This window comes from Manis pentadactyla, chromosome 7 (genome assembly GCF_030020395.1).
Source record: "Manis pentadactyla isolate mManPen7 chromosome 7, mManPen7.hap1, whole genome shotgun sequence".
NCBI lineage: Eukaryota > Metazoa > Chordata > Mammalia > Pholidota > Manidae > Manis > Manis pentadactyla.
In genome coordinates, this window is record NC_080025.1 from 117,070,603 (window position 1) to 117,092,189 (window position 21,587).

At 39.0% G+C, this 21,587-nt stretch overlaps 1 protein-coding gene across 10 annotated transcripts in view; it reads left to right on the forward strand.

Annotated features, from left to right (window-relative positions):
* ST7 (suppression of tumorigenicity 7) overlaps positions 1-21,587 on the forward strand; it is a 263,640-nt gene that overhangs the window by 172,749 nt on the left and 69,304 nt on the right. For all 10 annotated transcript variants that reach the window (XR_008998535.1, XR_005028842.2, XM_057504700.1 and 7 more), the window contains 2 exons: positions 328-482; positions 2,670-2,767. Coding sequence is in view for 8 of the 10 variants with exons in the window: in XM_057504700.1 (XP_057360683.1) it covers positions 328-482; positions 2,670-2,767 (253 nt within the window). In the remaining 2 variants the exon portion in view is untranslated. The remainder of the gene's footprint in view (positions 1-327; positions 483-2,669; positions 2,768-21,587) is intronic.

Genomic DNA, 21,587 nt, shown 5'->3' on the forward strand with positions numbered 1-21,587 from the left:
TTCACAACAACATGGTGAACAAATAATTCCATGTTGTTCTCCATCAGGGAGGCAGAGTAATAACTTGCCCAAAGCGACACACTAATAAGGGGCCAAGTCCCTATGTGAGCTCCATGCTCCTAACAACACACATCCTACCTCTCAAACTAAAATACAGACCTTTCTTTTGTACCATTATTTTGTGTCAACAACTACAAACAGGGGTGCATGAACCGGTTGGCCACTCTGCATGTATTGGCATAACTCCTTGCCCTTCTGCATGTACTCCTACAGCTGTTACCATGTCCTTGGGTTTGGAATTGATGAGGCTATTATCTGAATGGACAGGTGTGCAACTGCTTATATTCTTTTGGCTGAAGAGGAGGCCACAACCATTGCTGAAGCAGAGAAGCTGTTTAAGCAGGCCCTGAAGGCTGGAGACGGCTGTTACCGGCGCTCTCAGCAGTTACAGCATCACGGGTCCCAGTATGAAGCCCAACATCGTAAGGTTTCCTCCAGGTCGAAGGGGCGGAGGGTGGTCAGAATCGTAACATGATCCACCAGAGCAAATATGATTCTCCTAGATGAGAATAAATACTGGCCTTTGGCTTCCATTGTTTTTACTAATTTTATTCCTTCCCATAAGAGCATAGTACATAATCTATAGCTTCATTACTGTTCACATTATTGTTCAGATTCTCTTTCCTGCCCCTAGATTCCTAACTCCAGACATAAATAGTAATAGCCTTTAGTGGTAACCTTTTTTCTCCCCCAAATTCTTACATATTTCTGTTTATTAATTTCTTCTCTGCCCGTAGTAAGTTCTGGTTGGGAACTTGGACTTAAATTTATGTAACTGTTACCAACGTTTCATCTTATGATTCTTCTACAGCATAGGTTGAAATAGGACAACAAAGAAAATAAGTTATTGGTAATTATGTCAGTATTTAGCTTTTATTTAGAAAGCACTGATGTTGGCTTCTAGAAACAAAGAGCCATGAGTTTCTAATTATGTATCTTTTGTACATTAAAAATAATGTCTTCTTTTATTTAAGATAGCTCTTTAAAATAAGACCTTTCACTTCAGAATACTGAACTGAGAGTCAGTGATATCCTGGGATGTTAGGGGAATGGTATAAAAGCAGGACAACAAAATCATTTCTAGAATTCCCTGAGCCCCTTGATGTCAGTCTGTTGGTTGTTTCAAGCAGAAATGTAGAGATCCTTGTGAGAGGGAGAGTTTTCATCATCCCACCAAACTTTGGGGTTGTTTTCTTAAGGTAGAATTTCTCTCACCTCATTTCTCCCTCCTGTATCTTGGAGAGTAGGAGTGTATCTCCTTCATATTTGAGATTATAAAGTTAAATTTTAGTGTTAAACTTGGATTTGGTGCAGAAACTGAGTGCGTTAGTCCCTGTGACTGAAGTACAGCAAGTGCCTGCATTATAGCCTGTGTACACATGAGTATGTCCACATAACCCATCAATAGACAGGTTTTTATTTTTATTCTGCAGTCAGTATAAGTATTAATCAAGTATCTAATCACATCTATATCTTCCTTTAAAAAATTATGTGTAACTTAATGAATTTTGAAGACATGTAGTTAATGTGTATTTTGTGAACTAAATAAGGATTAATATGTAAAATCACATAACCTATAACTTAAAATTGTTTCTTTATTTCTTTTCTTCTATAAATTAAATCCTGTCAACCTGTTGCCTAAAACTATCCAAAAAATATAATCACATCTTTAATATAATTTGTAGATACTTGGCAGATTTTCAGCACACATCTTGTTCTCATTGTTTAAAACTTGAAATGTTAGGACTTTGGTCTTAACATCTTTTAATAGCTGCATATTATACATGTACTTAATCTATAACAGGTGTGTCATATTTTTCTAAAACATGGTAATTTTATTGAGGATTAAGCACGGGCATGTTCTCACTAGTCTGAAAACATAGCCAAAAAGACATACAATTAAATAAAAGATTAAGATGAGAAGTTGTTGATGTACTTTTAAAGAGCCATTTTAGTGACTATTATTATAACTATTTAGCTTGTCAGTGCTTTCTCTAACACTAGGGTAGTTTTTCATTTTGTTGCATACTCTGTTGTCATATCTGGAATGTGTTATATTGCCATGTAAAATCGACTGCTTTGGGGACCTGGAGATGATTATGATGTCACTAGTGTTAGGGGAAGAATAATATAAAACAGAAGTTCAAAATGAGGCTTCTCCAGACTTAATGTTAAGAAGGGGAAAAAAATAGTTCATCAGGATGCAACCTGAGATTCACCTCTTTGCATCTTCACCAAAAGCATGCAAACTTTAAGACTGTGGAATTCTTGCTTACAAACCACATGTAATGAGGTATGGTCATTTTCCCAGCACGAAGTGGCAGGTGATCTTATTTATCAAACATTCAGCATCCTAACACAAAAGCATGGGTCAGGTAATCAGTCACATGATTTAACCTTTGGAAGTCTAGGTGCTTTTACTTGACTCTGTATGCATTCTAGTAATAGCAATGTCAGTGCTGCTGGCAGTAAGGAACGGCTGAAGGAGCAGTCTGTTCTCTCTGAGGTTTTCCTGGAAGGGCATGGCAAAAGGCCTCTGTATTTTTTCTTGCTGCTCCGTGGAAAGCTCTTGTTTTCTTAAGCTTGGTGTTTTATATTTCCCTCTTCAGGACGAGACACCAATGTCTTGGTCTACATCAAAAGAAGGCTAGCAATGTGTGCCAGAAGACTCGGGAGGACCAGGGAAGCAGTGAAAATGATGAGAGATGTGAGTTTGAGTTTGTGTTTGGGAACAGTGGCAACCCGCCTGACTTCAGACCACTGAATGGCCATTGCAGAGAGTACCAGATGATGTGACAGTCCCTTGGCTGCTGCAGCCAGACAGTCTGGGGTTCAGCTCTAGCTCCCAATTTACCAGATGAGTGGTCTTGGGCAAGTTACTCAACTTCTCTGTCTTGTTTCCTCATCTATAAAATGGGATAACAGTAACTTGTAGCAACACAGTAATAATAATAATTGCTATTTAGGATTATATTGGAGATTAAATGAAATAATACATGCAAATAATACATACAAAGCTTTTAATACATGCAAAGCCATGTTAAAGAAAACTCAACAGATGTCCTTATTATTAAACCCTTGGGACTGCAGCCAGAGGCCAAGAATGAGACCAGCTATTTCAGCTAACTGACTTTTTTTGTGAATAGTTGTTTGGAAGATTTGAAAGAACTATGGGTCATATTGTTACCTTCAAATTTAATAATACTATTATCTAATCTTATAACAGTCATTTCAAGCATTTTCCTAGATTCTTGAATCAGAATATTTTATTAGTAGTAGTCAAGAAGAGAACTAAGATAATACTGTAACTTTAAATCAAAGCTGGGTTTAAGGGAAACCAGTTGAAGAACTTTTACTTACACATTTTTAAAAAATAAGAAATACTTCTCGTAAAGAAACTGACACCAGTGGAAATTGTATTTACAAGCCATTTTCTCTTTAAAAACAATCTCAGAAAACTTTTATCAACATTCCATTATTCTGCTGCCCATATAAAAATGAAAGAACCAAGGGGCAAGATAAAAGTCGCATCCTGCCCCATTCTCAGCTTTGGGGCTTGAGAACAGAGCTTTGTAAATGTAGTGAGCTATTTCTCAGCGTGTCTCTGGAAGAACAGTTATTCCTGTGAATTCCCAGTTTCTCTTTGGTGGCAGGATCCTGCTCTCCAGACCCCCTTCTCCACCTGGTTATTTCTGCAAGTCACAGCACAGTGTGAAGGCCCGAGTGAGAACCATGTTTGAGTCCTGGCTACCCCATTAAACAGCAGTACAGGCCCTGCGCCTGAGGAGAGGTTTAGGAGGAGGAACATTACAAGATAATCCTTTTTGACTAAAGGTGGTAGATGCTCTTTAGACAAAGCCACTGCAAAGGGAATCGAATCTCCCAGGGTTAAATTCTTTGAATTGAAGGAAGTATTTAAAGAATGTTTGCTATATAGTAGAAGCACTAACTTTTAGAAAAGGAGATTTCTGTATAGACATGAACTTGCTCGCTAAGCTTTTTAACTTGCAGAAATTCCATCCCTTGATATAGTAAAGAAACTCTACTAGCCGCTTTGGCTCCAGAAGAGCTGAGAGTTTTATGAAGGATGGGGTATGTCTCTGTCTTAAACTGGCCCAGCCACATTCAGCCTTGAACAAAGTGTTTTATATTTATTACCTCTTCTTAACCTCCCTTAGCCTGGGGCAGGAATGCAACAGAGGAGCAGATTTTGGTGATTTTCTTTTATTACATGCTTAAGTAACTTCATAGGAAAAACAAACTTGGGTGGTTTTGATTCCAGTATTTTCTATCAGTCTCATTCTGATTATCATCAGTTTTAGTGTATACATATAAAATTTCACATGGATTAAACATAGTATACATCTATACTATGGTTTGATCTTTGTTTCTACATTATTTCATATTTATAGTTCCATGTACTGACCTAGTCCAAATATGGATCTTGGGGGAGTATCTGGGATGCAGTGGGTAAATGCTGAGCAGGGAAAAGAAAACCTGAAAGTGAGTGTCAGCTTTGCTCTTCACTAGCTTTGTGACCCAGGGCAACTTACTTCCCTTTTAGGGGCTTTTCATTCATGTTCTGTAAATTAGGGATAGTGATTGTTATCTAAAAGGATTTTTAGGAAGCAATGGGGAGAATGAAATGACATAATGTGAAAACATTTGGTATAGAGTAGACATGCTTACAATTTTTTTGCCTATTTTTTCTCTGTTGTATAAGCATGCTGTAATTTGCTTGACCATTCCATTGATGGACATTTTGGGATATTTCTGGTTTTTCTTTAATGAATCAGCAGTCAGTCAAGCAGTCTGCCTCTATATATGTATATACACACACACACACACATAAATTTGTGTATCTGTACTTACATGTTTGTGTTTCTTGGGTTACTTTCTATAAAAAAAATCTGCCATTTCTTTAAAATACCAATACATGTTGCTGTTTGACTGGGTTTATGGAGCGTCTAGTAGGTAAGCCCTATTGTTGTAAACAGTCCTGTGAAGGACACTGTCAGACTTTGTGGAAATGTGTTTTGAAGAGAACTATTCAAAGTGCTCTTTCCTTCAGAAACTGGCCCTGCAAGTGGAGGAGGGGTGGCTGATGACCCCTTTCTCTGTTAAAGCCGCAGCTGGTCCATCCAGCCTTGTAGGAGACAGCTGTCAGTCAGCCTGACTCTTCTCAGGTCACGGGTCATGAATAAATGGGGCTTCACTGAAGGGTTCAGCCCTTTAACAATGTGAACATAAACCATCTTGCTGGAAAGCTTCCTCTGATAAAACAGCACACTGGATTCCAGGAAGCCTGCTGATAAGGCATGTAGACAGGAGGATCTAATTTTTCATTAAGACATAGCTATCCTATCCCATATAAATTGGTTGAAACTTTCCTAGAGCAGATTTTAAAGTGGAAACAGAAATGCTAGAGGCAGAATGCCTTCCATGTAGAAAGTAGACTCTTTAAAACTTCTCTCCTGAAACCCTGTAAGCAAGGGAAAGCTGTTAATTGGTTGAGATAGCCTGACAGAATGAAAGGGAATTCCAGGAAGGCTAGCTGTAGACGATTATGGATCTAATAAAATATTGATACTGCAAGTGAAATATTGATGAGGTAAGAAGTTCCTTCTTGTCATAGGCTCCTTAATGTCAAAATTCATGGCTTCTCATTTTTTAAAAAAACATTATTTTGAATTCCTAGGTTGTTTTCTCAAAAAACTCACTTTAATTAGCTTCCTTTTGCGATCAAGAATATGGAACTATCTTACTGAAAGAATGTTTTTCGGCAATGGGTAGAGATAAGAAAGCATGATGGTTTTTGAAGTTCACTGTTGAATTTATTAATCAAAATGAAGAGGGATGCATTTTCTGCTTTCTTAAACTTAGAGGAACATCTTTTTGCTTGTTCCCATTCGTTATAATTTTGCCTCTTTTACATTTGTATATGACACAGTTCTTTTTACCATTTAGCTGATCTCCAGTTTTTCCTCTATCTATCCCCAGCCCTATTTGAGTAGATTGGGAATAGAATTCGTAAGGCCCGTTAGCCCTACCTGGTCAGAACTGGTACAGATAAACTGATATGGATGAGATTGTTTGCCCATATGCAAGAGCCCAGAAGCTTCTCTTGCCTCCAGTCCCTTGGTCTAGAGGACAGTCTCTCAGTCCCAGCACTGCTGACGTTTTGGGCCGCACGGGTCTTTGTTGTGGGTGCCCTGTGCATCCAGGATGTTCAGCAGCATCCCTAGCCTCTACCCACTAGATGCCATTAGCAGCCTGCCCCCTTGTTGCTTCCTAATGTGACAACCAAAAATGTCTCTTGGCATTGCTAAGTGCCGCATGGGGAGCAAAATTGTTCGCCATTAAGATCCAGTGATCTGGAGAATCCGCAAGTGAGTAGATCTGTTTTAGGGAAGAATTTGGGTTTTTATTCACTCTACTTGTTAGTAGTCTGAGCTTCCTCTACTGTGGGCACAAGCCTCTAAAGCATCCCTGGGGTTGATCAGTTCCTACTAGAGCCCTTGACCCAGGACCAGGCTGGTTTATGGGGTGTTTGGTCTTAGGTGGGATTCCCAGAAGAGGTGTCCCTGGCTTTGAAGAGTAAATGAACTAGGGTCCTTGCTGGGGGGATGAGAGAGAGGCCCGATGTGGCATAGCAGCCTTCCTTGTTACTTGGACAGGCTTCCGGATAGGACCTGCCTCTCTTCCCTAAAATCTACAGCTCCTTTCAAAGCTGACCCTGGGCTCTCAGACTTCATCACCTGTCTCCCCACCAGGTGGTTGCTTTCTGCAGAACCTCTGAGTCATTCTCACTTCGCTCTTTCTGCTGTACTGCCTCTTTCAATATCCTGGCCTCTCATTTGACACAGATCATCACAACCTTCTTGAAACATTTCACTTACTAGTTTTTAGGAAGCTCTCCTTTCTTAATTCTCCTTAAATCTCAGTCTTCCAGGCTAAATTCTTCTCATCTTCCTGACTTCCAAACTTTCAAGTGTCCTGTGGCCAGTCCTCAGCCTTCTTTTCTATCTTCATCTACAGCCCTGATGACTACATTCAGACTGAGTTTTAAATGCCATCTAACTGCTGACAAACATTTCTGTAGTATTTATCAAGTTCTAGGCATTATTTTAAGTGCTTAACAAATATAAACTCACTTAATTCTCATAACAACCCTTGAAATAGATGACTGCAAGGTTACATAGCTAATGAGCATTTCTGAGAGTGTGATCTTCCAGTCACCTGCATCAGAGGTATCCAGGGTGTTAGTTGAGTACTTAGTTCATAGGGTTGGTGTAGGGAATTAAATGGAACAATCCATGCAAAGCACTTGTTAGCATAAACAGTAAGGACTCAGTTAAGGTTGCTGTTCTTACCATTATTGTCCAAGACACACTGTTAAGTAGAAAGAAAAGGTAAAATTGGGTATAGCTTGATTCCACTTTAAAATTTAAAATAGGTGCTAATATTGACCAGTTGTTCTCAGACTTTGGTCTCAGAGCCCCTTTAAAATTATTAAGAAACCCAAAAACTCTTGTTTGTGTGGGTTTATCTATTGATATTTACCATATTAAAAACTAAAACTGAGCAGTTTTAAAAATATTTATTCATTTGTTTCAAAATAACAACTGCAAACATATTACAGTTTAACACAAATAACATTTTTATAAAAAATAAATATTTTTTTCCAAAGCGAGAAATGCATGAAGACTGACATTGTTTTTTTAAGTTTTGCAAATCTTTTTAGTGTTCAGCTGAATAGGAGACAACTGGAGTCTCATATCTGTATTTAGTCTGTTGAGATATCACCCAGCATGTGGCTAGTGGGAACACCCTGTGTGTGTACTCACGAGAGAGTAAGAGTGAAAGGGACAAAAGCCGTATTATTATTATTATTATAAAAACAGTTTTGACCTGAGAACCCCTTGAAAAGGTGCCAGGAACTACCTGACTGTGCCTTGAGAGCCCCCTGTATAAGCATAAGGAAAAACCTTTAAGTATAGAGAAAATTGTTAGCAGTGAGATTGTGTCTTTCCACTTTATGAGTTTATGTAGTGTTAAATTATTATAATAATCATGTTATTCTTACTTTCTTATGATGGTAAAAACAAAATTAAAAAATAAGGATGGAGACCACTTTCAAAGAAGCAAAATAGTAGATGCAAAAAAGTGGGAAATGAGGTAGACACAAAATGTGGATATCAAAGAAAAAATCCACCCACCTAAAATTTTAGCTTAAAACCCATCTGTTGACTTATTACTAGGTGTATTCATTTCCTAGGGCTGCCATAAGAAAGTACCACAAACTGGATAGTTTAAGCAACAGAAATTTGTTCTCTCACAATTCTGGAGACCAAAAGTCCAAAATCCATATGTGGCAGAGCCATGCTCCCTCTGAAGGCTCTAGAGAAGAATCCTTTCTTGCTGGCAATCCTTGGCCTTCTTTGACTTATAAGCACATCACTCCAGTCTCTGTGCTGTCTTCACATTGGTATTCTCCCTGCGTATCTGGGTCCAAATTTGCATCTTCTCTTAAGGACACCAGTCATATTGCATTTAGAATAGGATTTATGACATCATCTTAATCTGATTACATCCCCATTTCCAAATAAGGTCCCATTCATAGGTACCAAAGATTAGGACACCAGCATATCTTTTTGGAAGATACAATTCCATGCCTTTGACCATGTTAAACCCATTCTTAGCCCAGCCTGTGAAGATTATAACTGCTAACCATCCTTCTTGTGTTCTCAGTCATGACTCTTTATAAAAGTATAGTTAGAGGAAACTGCAGTTACCTCATCCCTGGGCTTTTATCCTTACTGCATCTTTAGCATCTTCCTTACTATTCCCATTTGAGAACTAGAGGGTTTTTAGTTTTTTTTATCAGTAAGTTACAGAATGAGTGTTACTATGTGCCAGATATTTTGTTTAGAAGTTTACATATACAATCTCATTTAATTCATACACACAACAGATGTTCTATTAAATTACAAAAATAATTTATACTCATTGCAACAAGTCAAAAAATAAGGAAGCTGTGATATTCCTCCACTCCTACAATGCCATCTCACTGAGGAAACCACCATTCATGGTTCAGTGTTTATTTTTCTTCCTGATTTTCTTTGCTCCTACGAATACATACCTGATCATGTGAGGAGTCTCAGTGGAGCTGATTTGTATCTTGGTCAAGTTTCTATATGAGAATCGAACCTTTAGGAGATGCTCAGTTTCTGCGCATTCTCTGTGGGGGCCCCTCACTAAAGAAAACATACAAGCTTTGGGATAATACAGTGCCATTTCCTCTGACCTTCTTTCTCACAATTATTCCTGTTCCCAATTTTTATCTCAACTCATTTATTCATGTGATTAGGGAGAGGTTAGGCTACATGAACAGAGAGGAAAACTTTTTCTGAGCCAAATTTTAAGAACATAGAAAAGGATAATTGAAGTTCACTAGATTTGGAGCCTCTCGCTCTGCCACTATATTTGTTTCCTTGTGTGTCCCTCCTCGCACACTGCGCAGTGCAGGTAGACACAGTCAATAATATATCTGACTTGGTGAATCAGACCTATGGTGTGCAAATTCCCAGTTAGTGCTTTGCACCTGTGGCGTTTGATTTCCAGCTTCTTGTTGATGTTGACACCTCTTCGTTACTGGTTTAATCCTACTGATTTTCTACCTTCCTTAGAAGTGGTAACATTTATTTTTAGATTAATGTAAATTAAAGTGAGTCCTATTTAGAAAATTATTTTTCTAAAATGATTTACATATAAAATGAAGTACATCTTCATTTTATATCCTTTTCAGGTCATTCCAGGTATTCTTGGATGTGAGCAATTGACCTTTGGGAATTAATTTAATAGTATTAATAGTAAGAGCATGCCCTCTAAATGATTTGTGAAGAGGAGCACTTCTAATGAAAGCATACTTTAGAAAATACATACTTCTGAGACTAATCAAAGCCCTTGGCACATTAAGGACTGTTGATTTGCATTTTTGCCTACTTATATTCATGAAGAAAAATCTTCATGTAGTTAATGATTTGTAAAAGAGAACTATTATGCCCTTTCCAAACTGTTTTAAAAATTTATTTTAGGGAACATTTGCAACAGAAATTCTGATCTTATTGCACAGGTAAAAATATCTTTTTTAGGAGGAAAATTCTAAATGAGATTTCAGTGGTTAATTTATATTTCCTTTTATCTCTTTTTCTTCATTTTTATACTCTCTGCTTTTGTTCCTTTCTTCTTTCTGCCTTTCCGTTCTGCAGAGATATCCCATTACAGGTATCCCTTGGACATAGTATCGGTTCTGGTTCAGACCACCTTAATAAAACAAATATTGCAATAAAGTGAGTCAAATGAATGTTTTGTTTCCTAGTGCATGTAAAAGTTATGTTTACACTATACTAGTCTAAAAAGATAATGTACATATTTTAATTAAAAAATACTTTATTGCTAAAAAATGCTAACCGTATTCTGAGCTTTCGGCAAGTTATGATCACTGAGTACAGATCACTATAACAAATGTAATAAAAATATTTAACAAAATATGAAAAAGTTTGAAATACTGCAAGAATTGCTAAAATGTGATAGAGATAAAGTGAGCAAATATTGTTGGCAAAATGGCACTGATATACTTGCTTAACACAGAGTTGCCACAAACCTTCAATTTGTGAAAATAATATTTTCACATCACAGTAAAGTGAAGTACAATAAAACAAGGTATGCCTATATTTCCCTTTTATCAGTATTTCTTATTTTTTCTTAAAATTGCTATGAATTATTATGGGAAACTTGGTTGGTGAATTAATTTAGAAGATGTCAACTATTGAAGGAAGAAAATACCATTATGTGGCATGGGAAGAGTTGTATTTTAATACCTTTAAGTGACCAAGAATTACTTAAATACAGTTACTTTCAAGCTTTTAAGATAACCAGATGTAACCAGATGTTATCATTGAACTAAAAACAAAGTATACAGGGAAATATGTTAATTCCTAGTAAGTGTTCCTGAACTGATTGTCGGCATGTTTCTAGATTCTATTCTTGTTGTACTTGCAAATAAAGAAAACATGAATCTTGAAAGCAAATGCTAATAATAATAACTTACTGACTTTAAAGTTAGACATATGTAACCCCTTGCTTTTTATTATGATTTGTTTTAATGAATTTGCCTGATACATTGTTTAAATTGACTTCTTCAGTAAATTACTGGAAATTAGTGATTTATATAGAAAAGAAAAGTAATTAATGAGAGCAAATAATAGATGTATTAATTACTGATTCATTTGGCTGCATCAGTAATGATGAGGCATGGTTTTATCAGCACTGCCCTCTCTATTCACTATAAAAAGTGAAGAGCAGGTGGTAAATAATCTCTAATGCAGACGAGAGCTTTAGCTAGAAAGAATGTTATTTTCTTTACTATTAAGTATTGTCATTTACCTGAAAGTCTTACTTGTGGCATAAAAAATACGTGACTGATAAGTTAGCTGTTGCTATCAGCAATTTTCATAGGCTGGACTCACATCCTTCAATGTGGTGAGTAGTACTCACTGCAGAGTATAGACTTCAGTGTGTATGGCTGTCCTACGAGCAGTCCTAGACAGATGCCTGTCATTTGGGAGATTGATTTAGCTTCCATTCTCCAACTCCTATTTTAACCCCCTTTCCTAGGTATTGACCTTTGGCTTCTACTTCTCAACTATGTCTACAACCATTTCTCTTGGACTCCTGCTGTCCTGCATTTCACCTTCCCAGGACTCAATCCTGGTTTTATTCAGTAGCTCCAGTCATACCCATATTCCTCTAGTTCCACATATTCTCTGTCCCTTTTTACAGTGCACCTGTGATTTGAGTCTTGCTTTACCCATTGGCATTAAACCAGCCAGCAATTCATCCATTCTTTCATTCACTGAAAATGTATTGAACCTGCATTCTATGCCAGTCTTTGTTCTAGGTGATTGGTATAATCAGTGAACAAAACAAAGACTGCTGACCTTAAGCAGTTTACATTCAAGCAGGGAGAAGAGACAAAAAATAAAAAACATAATAACCATGTATTCTTATAGCATATTAGAAATGGATAAATGCTGTTGGAAAATAAAGTAGGGCAGAATAAGGAGGATTAGGAAAAGGAGCAGGGAGAGGGGAGGCCACGGAGGTCACAGTTGTAATAGGATGATCAGGTATGTGTGATATAGAAAGTGGTATTTCACCAAAGACTGAAGTAGGTGCAGAATTCAGTCATGTGATTTATGCTCAAAGGCTCTGTGGCAGGAATATGCCTGGTATGCAAAGGAATCCTGGGTGGATGGAACAGAGTAATCCCAGGGGATGCAAGGGGTGGTTTACAGATCCTATAGGGTTTGTGGACCATAGTAAGGCCTTCAGCTCCTACCCTGGGTGAAGTGGGGAGCCTTGCAAGGTTTTGAGCAGAGGAGTGGCACATCCAGTGTTGATTTTCACAGGCTGCTATGTGGCAAGGGAGAAGCAGGAAGGTCAATCAGAAAACTCTTACATTAATCTTGTTCAGGCACAATGGCGGCTCAGGCCAGAATGTTACGGAGGAGGTGGTGAGAAGTGATCAGGTTCTAGATATATTTTGAATGCAGGACCAACAGGTCAATCAATGTGCAGTGTAACAAAAAAGTCAAGGAAGGTTCCAAGGATTTTGCCTTGGAAGGAGAAAAGTTTGTATCAGTTAAGATGTGGAAGCCTCAGGTAGAACAGGTTTTTTTGGGAAAAGTTTAGAAGTTCGGTTTTGAACACGTTGTATTTGAGAGAGCACATATTCATTTTTATCTTAAGTAGTGGCTTCCTGACTTGTGTGGGATGTAACAAATTTTTGCTTTGCTGAGGTGAGGAAACCATTAAATAGACGAAAGAAATGGGACATCTGGGTTTGGTGGGATCTCTTCTAAAATATAGTTGGTGAGGAATTCCCATTATAGAGAATTCATTTTTAAAATGCTAGGAAGATAAACCTAATTGATTTAAGAGAAACCATGACCATAACAATCTTGTGAACTATGTAATGTAGTGTTGTGTGTGTTTACACATCTGTAGATCTTTTCTGTTTCTTACCCTTTTCACTCAGCACAGTTTTTCAGGTCTATCCATTTTTGCTCTATGTTCTTCTAGTCTGTAGTCTATAGTTTCTAACTACTGTATCATAGTCCATGTTATGCTCTTAGTCTATTTACCTCACCTTTCCCCTATTGAAGGACCCCCAGATTGCCTCCAGCTTCCCTTTATCCCGACAGGGCTGCAGTGAAACATCCTTCCAGACATGTGAGAAGCTTTCACTATAATGTATAACCAGAAGTGGGATTTCTGGATTTTAGGGCATATGATGTTTGATTTCAGCATGTTCTGCCAGTGCCCTCTCCAGAATGGCTGCCAATGATTGAATTCTTACCAGCAATACATGACTGTACTCAAATATCTCAGTCTAGGCTGTTTTAAGCACTGTATATATGCATGTATATTTCATATTATATAGCTTTTCATAGTGTTATTTAGTAATTTTAAAAAATACTATGTAGTTTTTCCTCCCTTTTCATACTGTATTCTGTTTGCCTCTTCTTATTTTTATTTTCCCTGATTAGTCCTGACAGAGATATGTCTATTAATCTTTTCAAAGAACTACGATTTGGTTTTATTTTCTTAACTTTTTTGTCTTTATTCCAATTTTTATGCCCATATTTGTACTGTTTTCTTTTTTCTCCTTCCTCTCCCCCTTTCCCTTCTTTTACCTTCTTTGTTTATTACCTTTTTACAGATTTATTTAGTTGAATGCTTAGGTCTATTTGATTTTAAATTTTTCTTTATTCCTTTATAATTTCATCTTATCCCACATAAGTATGTTTTTAGCTCCTTGTCATTGATTTATAATTTTTCTTATGTTATGCTTAGAGAACATAGATCATATGATATTGATTTGGGGAGAATTTACAGAAGTTTTCTCTGAGTCCTAGTGCATAGTCAGTTTTCATAAATGTTATATCTGTATTTGAAAAGAGTATGTTCCCTGTTGGTTATAAAAATATCTATGTATTTACTAGTTTGAGCTTATTAACCATATTATTCAAATTTTCTGTATTTTATTTTGTTTGCTGTATCAGTTTCTGAGAGAGATATGATAGAATATTGACCTCCAATCTTTTATTCATCTTCTTTCCTATGCTCAGTTAATTGTTGCTGTCTGTATCTTGAGACTATATTGTTAGATGCATTTATGTTGATGATTATTCTGTCTTACTGATATATTCTTGAGCATATACAATGCCCCTCCTTTGCCCCTTGTATTTTTCAGCCATGACTTTCTTTTTAATTTGTATTAAGATGGGATACTCTAACTTATTTGAATTTGTATTTGCCTGGTATATCTAGTACCAAATTTTATAATCAAGGTTTGGGTAACTTTTTGATGTAACTTATACAATTTTTGCCAAATACTGCCTTTATTCAAATTGAAGTTTTATGCTTTTGATACATTTGTGTTTATTGTCATTATATTCAGTTTTCAATCAGTTTTGCTCTCTTTCATGTTTTATGTGTCATGCTTTCCCTCTTCCTTTCTTCTCTTCCACTGAATAGGTCTTCTGATTCAACATTTAATAATTCTATTTTATTGTTCTTGTGGTCCCTACTTATTAAGGTCCACATATTTGTTTCTTGATCAGTTATTAAGCTTATCAATATCTATATCTTCTTCCCAAGTGATACAGTTAACTTAGTCTGTGCCTAACCCTTCTCTAGACTCACACAGAAACTAAGGAAATTTGTAAGTAGCTTTTCCTTCTGTGAGATGTGCAGAAAGTACTGATGCCTGAATCTCTGCTCTCCTGGCGAGGCTGCTTCTGTGCCCAAGAGCCAAGGAAGCTGTTGACTGCTAGGATGAACAGAGAGATGATCACTGGAAGCAGACATAGTGGCTGACCTGGACCGTCAGGAACAGAACCCGTAGAGGAAGCAAACCCTGCAATGCACATGGCGACCAGGGTTGCCAACGAGCCAGGTCTCTTGGGTTTCCCCTTGTAGGAATCAATGCCAAAGCACGGAATATGTTTCCTTCTTGGACAATTGACTGTCTTACTTATTGAAGTCAGATACCCTGATAGCCTTCCTCTTCACGATGGCCCTGGGGGCACTACTTTTGTGTCTCAAGGGTCCACTGGTATGCAAGGGTACTTTCTGATTCCTGAGGGTCATTGTGCCCTTTTAGTAAAAGTTTAGTCTGTAGTAGGACACCTTGCTCTTCTCTCCCACCAGAGAAATTATCACTACTTAGGTAAAGTAAAAGTAGTAACCATCCCTTTCCCTACTCCCAATGCCCTTACCTCCTCTCTTTGCTTTACCTTCCACATTCAATCAATGTCTACAAATCCTATTGGCTTTACTGCCAAAATGTGTACACAGTCTGTTCACCTCTTTTCAACAGCACTGCTAGGATCCTGATTAAAGCCACCATTATCATTCACCTGAAATATGCAGCTGGTCTCCAGTTTTCTGCTGTTGCCCTTCCAGAGTCCTTTCTGCAGAAAGTAACCAAGTGACTTTTTAAAACTCCAATCAGAACTTGTCATTTCCTGCTTAAACACCTTCAGTGACTTACCATTGCATTTAGAATAACATGCACTCTTTCTTTATAAGGCCTGCAAGACCCTACGTGTTCTGCCTCTTGCTTACTCTTCCAGACTCAGCTCATGCTACTGTTTTTCTTACTTACTAGGCTTTAGCCACACTGAGCTTCTTTTTGAGTATGCTAAGCTTGTTATTCCTTCCTCAGCGGCTTTGCACAGATAATTCTCTTTGCCTGGAATATTCTGCTTCAGATCCTCACTTGGCCGACTCTTTCTTGTCGTTTAAGCTCAGCTGGAATATCGCCTTAGAATGACTTTTTATAATACCCAGCTGAAGGAACATTGTGTGCTCGCTCGCTCGCTCTCTCTGTCTCTCAAACACACACACACGCACACACACACACACACTCATATACAGAGTATCATTCTTAATACTCTTACTTTTATTATTTCACTTTTGAAGTTATTTATTTATTTGTGTGCTTATTAATTGTCTGTATCACCTACCTCCACAGGAAAGCAAATGCCACAAGGGCAGGAACTTCATTTTCTTCCCTGGTACATGATAGCTACTCAATTAATTTTTGTTGAATGAATGAATGGACAGATAGATGCCTGGGTTTGAAGTAGACAGGAATATTTCCCATTCTACCAGATACAGAAGTAAGAGGACCTGACTGAGAATTTATGACCCCCACATTAAAAGCATTAAAAGCTCTTTTCCAACCTGAACAAATACTCAGTTTCTTTAGTGAGTGCTTGTCTGATTATAGATTAGGCAGCCATTTCATTTCCATTTAACGCAGGAGTGAGAAGGGCTATTCAGCCCAACTATTCCGTAGTCAGGTGTTCAGTTCCATATGGTCATTGCCTGACAACCCTCTCTTCTTCTCTGTTAACCCACTCCTCTCTCCAAATTCACATCTGGAGCCTCTCTGAGGCTCCTGTCAGAACAGCCACAGCTTCCTCAGCTTCCTCTGCTGTGGTTTAATCAAGTTCCATTTGCAGTTTCTCTTGGAGAAATTTGTTAAACTCTCTCGTTCAGGGTCTCTGCCAGCCATTCCTGCTATCCCTTTTGCTGCTTTCATCACATGTGTACATTTGTCTCCTTTTGTATCATTTTCCTGTAATTTCAGTAGCTTTGTGGGAGGGAGAAGAGGCAGACACGTTTGTTCAGTTTTCCAGCTCATTTTGTAAATCCTTTGCCAGAATTCTTTTACTGCAGTGATCGGGGTGCATAAAGGCTTCTCGAGCAGACTCAGAGTTTGTTATCAAATAACTCTTCCTGTTGCTCTTATACATCCCTGGTACAGGCAGGGAAATCTATGTAGACCTTGTTTAAAGAGTATGAGTTCATTACATGCTGCTGCGACTGAGCATATATCCCTTTCACAGAGAGAGAAATGCCACTCCTGTCTTGTATGGTTTCTTCTTTCCACTTGCCTTCTATTCTTCAGTAATAGAGAGATACTCATATCCACATGTTCTGGGTCTAATTTAATGGGACCTGGTAGAACAACCCCAAGTAGATTTGAGGTCCAATTTGAGTGATTTCAAAGTGGAGTTGAGAAAAGTTGGAGATTCATTAGATAATTTTCTTCTGTTTTTGCCTTCAGGCCTTTGGGTGTTGTGTGAGGCAGAAAAGCAAGACATCATGGATGACTCCTGGATTTCTTCTTGGGAAACTGGGGAGACAATGGCACCATCATGGGGATTGAGATTGTAATATAAGTAGCTAGTTTGTTGTGGCAGGGGAGGACAGGAGGAATTATGTCAATTTTAGATATGCTTCTTTGCAGTACCAATAGGGCATCAAAATGCAAGTATCTAGTAAGCAGTGGGATATACAGTCCTCGAGCTCAGGAGAGAGACCTAGGCTAGAGGAAGTGCCAAAATTGATCACATGGAAGGTGACTAAAACCACAAATGAGAATGAGATAATCCAGGGAAGAATGAATAAAGTAAAAAAAAAAAAAAGAAGATTGAAGAGGAGTACAGAATAGGTTGATCAAAGAAGACTTGAAAAGAAGCAACCTATGAAGTAGGAAAAGAATCTGGGAGAATGTTGTGTTGTGAAAACCATGGAAAGGAAAATGAATATGCAGTCTGAACAATTCTTAATGCAGTACTTGTCACACATTAAGTATTCAGTAAATCTTCATTGTGGAGTAAAGATTTTTTATATTTTACCTCAAAGAAGTTGTTGGTAATTTAGGTCAGGCAAGATCAGTGGGATGTAAAGGGTTACCAAATACATTGCATTGTCTCCTGAATATGAGCTAGTGTGCCTATTGGTGACAATGCTTTCAATAAGCTTATATATAAAAGGAATAGAGACAAGTGATGGTACCTAGAAGGGAACCTGTAAGCAGTAGAAGACCTGAGTGTGTTCACATGTTGGTGGAAAAAGACTGAGAAGAAAGGGAGAAGTTGAACATATATACAAATGACAAGGGATCCTTCGGAGGATGAGGTACTGAGGAGTACTTAGTGATGAACTCCAGAGTACAGGAGGGAAGGATTGCCTAAAAGAGGGATTCCTTGCGTGGCTGATAGGGATACACAGGTGGACCTGGTTGCAGATGGGGGTTGAGGTAGAGGACTAGGCCAAAAAATCAAGGGGGGGGTCCTGCCTACTGACTTCTGTTTTCTATTAAATAGATGACGGGATCACCTGCTGAGAGTTAATTGGGGGTAGGTGGGTTAGGAGTATGAAGTGAGTGGTAGAGTCAGAGAGAGGGCACCAGGGAAATTTACTGGAGGTTGACTGGGCAGTGTCAGCCCAGCAGGTGTTGGAGGTCATTATATTTTAGTTCTTCCTCCAAATCTCACAGTTGTGTCCTTTGGCCTGAGTGTTGAGGCAGGATTGATGGACATCTGGTTTGGCCCAAGGTTAGGTATGATGGGTGAGTGAAATGAAAAGACAAAGAAGTCAAGAACTTGGAAGATTGTCAAGGGAGTGGTGAGGTGATGAAGCATGGGCTACAGGTGGGAGAGGAGGGGAGGGGGAAAAAGGAAAGAAGGGATGAGAATTCATTGTTTTCTAAAGACAAGTGTCTTTTGGGTACCAATGAGGTGTCAGACCCAGTTCTAGGCACTTGATACATAGCGGACAATAAGACAGCCAACACTCATGGCTGGAATGGAACAGTACAAGGTGGAGGGGACACGGATGACAAAGACGTTGCAGGCTGTGGGAAGTGCTGCAAAGGAGCCCACAAGGCCACCATGGTAAAGGGTGGCTGGGGAGGGGCTGACAGAGGATTGCTCGGGGCAGGTGGCCCCTGGGAGGTGGCATTACCGCTGAGACCTGCAGGGTGAGAGAGAAGTGGCCACGTGAAGATCTGGGAGAAGATGTTTTGGAGAAAGAGTAACTCAGAGCCCCTGAGACTGGAAAGAGCTTGACAAGAATGAAAAGGAGGCCTGAGTGAGTGAGGGGAAGTTCAGAATGAGGTGCTTGAAAAGGTAAGCGGGAACTTTGGCATCCAGGGCTTGGCAGGAAATAGTAAGGGGCTTAGGTTTCATTGCAAGTACAGTGGAAAGCCATTAAGATATGTAAAACAGAGGAGGGGTGTGATCTTGTGGTATTGGTATTTTTACAAGATTACTGGGTGCTTTGTTGAGATTAGAGGGTGAGAATGGAGGCAGGGAGTTCCAGGTAGGAAACTGTAATAATCTAGGTAAGAGCTGATGAGGGTTTGGACTTGGGGGTGACACTGAAGAAGTGGATGGATTTGAGATATTTTTTGGACATAGTATTGGCAAATCCCATTGGCTCTACATTTAAAATATATTTAGAATTCTACCACTTTTTACTATGTCTGCAGCCATCCCTGTGGTCTAAGCCATCATTATCTCACACTTGGCTTGTAATAGCCTTACAGCTGGTGTTCCTGATTCTCCTCTTGTCCCCTTGCGTTTACTCTCCATGGTGCATCTAGAATGAGCCACTTAAAACATAAGCAAGAACATGTCGTTCTTTGGCTTAAAGCCTTCCATTAGTCTCTCACCTCAGAATTTAAACTCTAAAAGTGGCTTACAAGGCTCTACATAATCTAGCCCTTGTTTCCACTCCGGGTTCACTGTGCTGTAGCCACACTGGCCTTTGTGCTGTTTGTTGAATATACCAGACTTACTCATTACGCTTGCTGGAGTGCTCCTTCTCCAGCCACTCTCAGGACCAGCTCCCTCATCTGTCGTGGTTTCTGCTCCTTCACAGTCCACCTTGCCGACCCTGCCCTCCCTGGCGGTACTTACAGCTGCATCCGCCTGCTCTGCCTGCACTCCCCCACCCCTCCCCTGCTCTATTCTCCTTAGAGCTTATCACCACCTGACAATCTCTATTTTTTTGCTTATTTTCTGTCTGTCTTCACTGGAAGTCACTTTTAGGAAGGCAAGACATTTTTTAATCTGTTTCTAGTAGAACAGTGCCTGGCACATAGTAGCTTCTCAATGTCTAATTGAAAAATTAATTGCTAAACGGAATGGATGTAGAAGGGAAGCATTGTATACTCAAAGATACCTATGAGTCCACAGGTTTTTAGCCTGAGCAGCTTGGTGATGGTCATAACATTTACAGAAAGAAGGACGACTAGGAGAAGAACAGATTTTAGAGGTAAAGCAGGGATTCTATCTTTGCCATGTTAAGTTTGGGATGCCTATTTTACCTCTAGGTGGAGATATCAGGAAGACAATTGATAGGTGTCTGGAACTCTGGGGTAAGGAGTTTAGGATTATTAACATGTATGTAGGACTTAAAGCCATAGTATTGAGTGAGATCATGTATGCAGAGATGTTGATAAAGAAGAAAGAAGGCAAAGAAATTAGCTTTCATGGTCTCCAGCATGGACAGGCTTGCTTCTGAGAAGGAGCACCTGGAAAGATAAAGAGGAAAGCCAGGAGAATGTGATATCATGGAGGCTAAAAGGAGAAAAAAAATTAAGAGTAATGGATGTGGCCTGAAAGTTAAAGACAAAAAAAAAAATCTGGACAGGATAAGGCACTGGCGGTCTTAGTGAAATTAAAGAAGTTTAATTTGAGTAGTTATGTAAGATAACGAACTGAAGGTCAGTATGTTATGGTCAGAGTTGTGTATTTTAGATGGAACACACCTAGATGTCAAGGTCTAGAGTTGGGCTGTGACCTTAGGTTACTTAATTGCTGTGGATGGTCAGTCTTTTGCTTTGAGACAGTAAAACAATTGAGATACTGGGGTATTAAATGAGATGTTTACATGGACTGTAACCGTCAATATTGATGGCAGGCTTGAGATTATAAGTATGAATATGCAGCCATATGCCAAAATCTTCACTGTATGTGGCTCTGTTGCCTGGTAGAAAATATGATCAGAGGATGGTGGCAGGTGCTGGAGCACTGTGGCATGAGCTTCAGAGGAACAGGAACTTCCCAAGGGCTAGGCAGTAATGGTCTAGACGTTCTTTGGGGGACTAGGAGAAGCCAGCCCTACATACTGCCTGGTAGATACGAGTTTTGTGGGGGAAATTAACAACTGCAACAGAAGCAGTGAGCGAGGCTTATGTTCTGCGACTAACTTATGGATGTGTCAGAGAATTTGTGTATCACGGACTCGGATTCTAGGAGGGTAGAGTGGACAGACCTGCTGGGGAAAGAGAACCCTGGAAGGCAGTGATTGCAGAGCAGTGGGAGGATGAATGGAAAAGGTTGAAATACTGACCTTCTTGTTGCTTTGTATAAAAGAATCTTCATAGTAGATTACTTTCAGCATGACCCTGTTGTGAGATGCCTGCCAGGGCGAGTACTGGTTAACTGTGCCCCAGAGAATCTCCCGAGCAGAGTTATTTACCATTACCCATGTGAATGTAGAAGGGTGTCTGCCAAACAAGTCATTGTGGTTTTGGCATAAAAAGTCTTTTCTGACAGTCATTTTTGGCCTATATGTTCAGCTGCTTGTCGAGG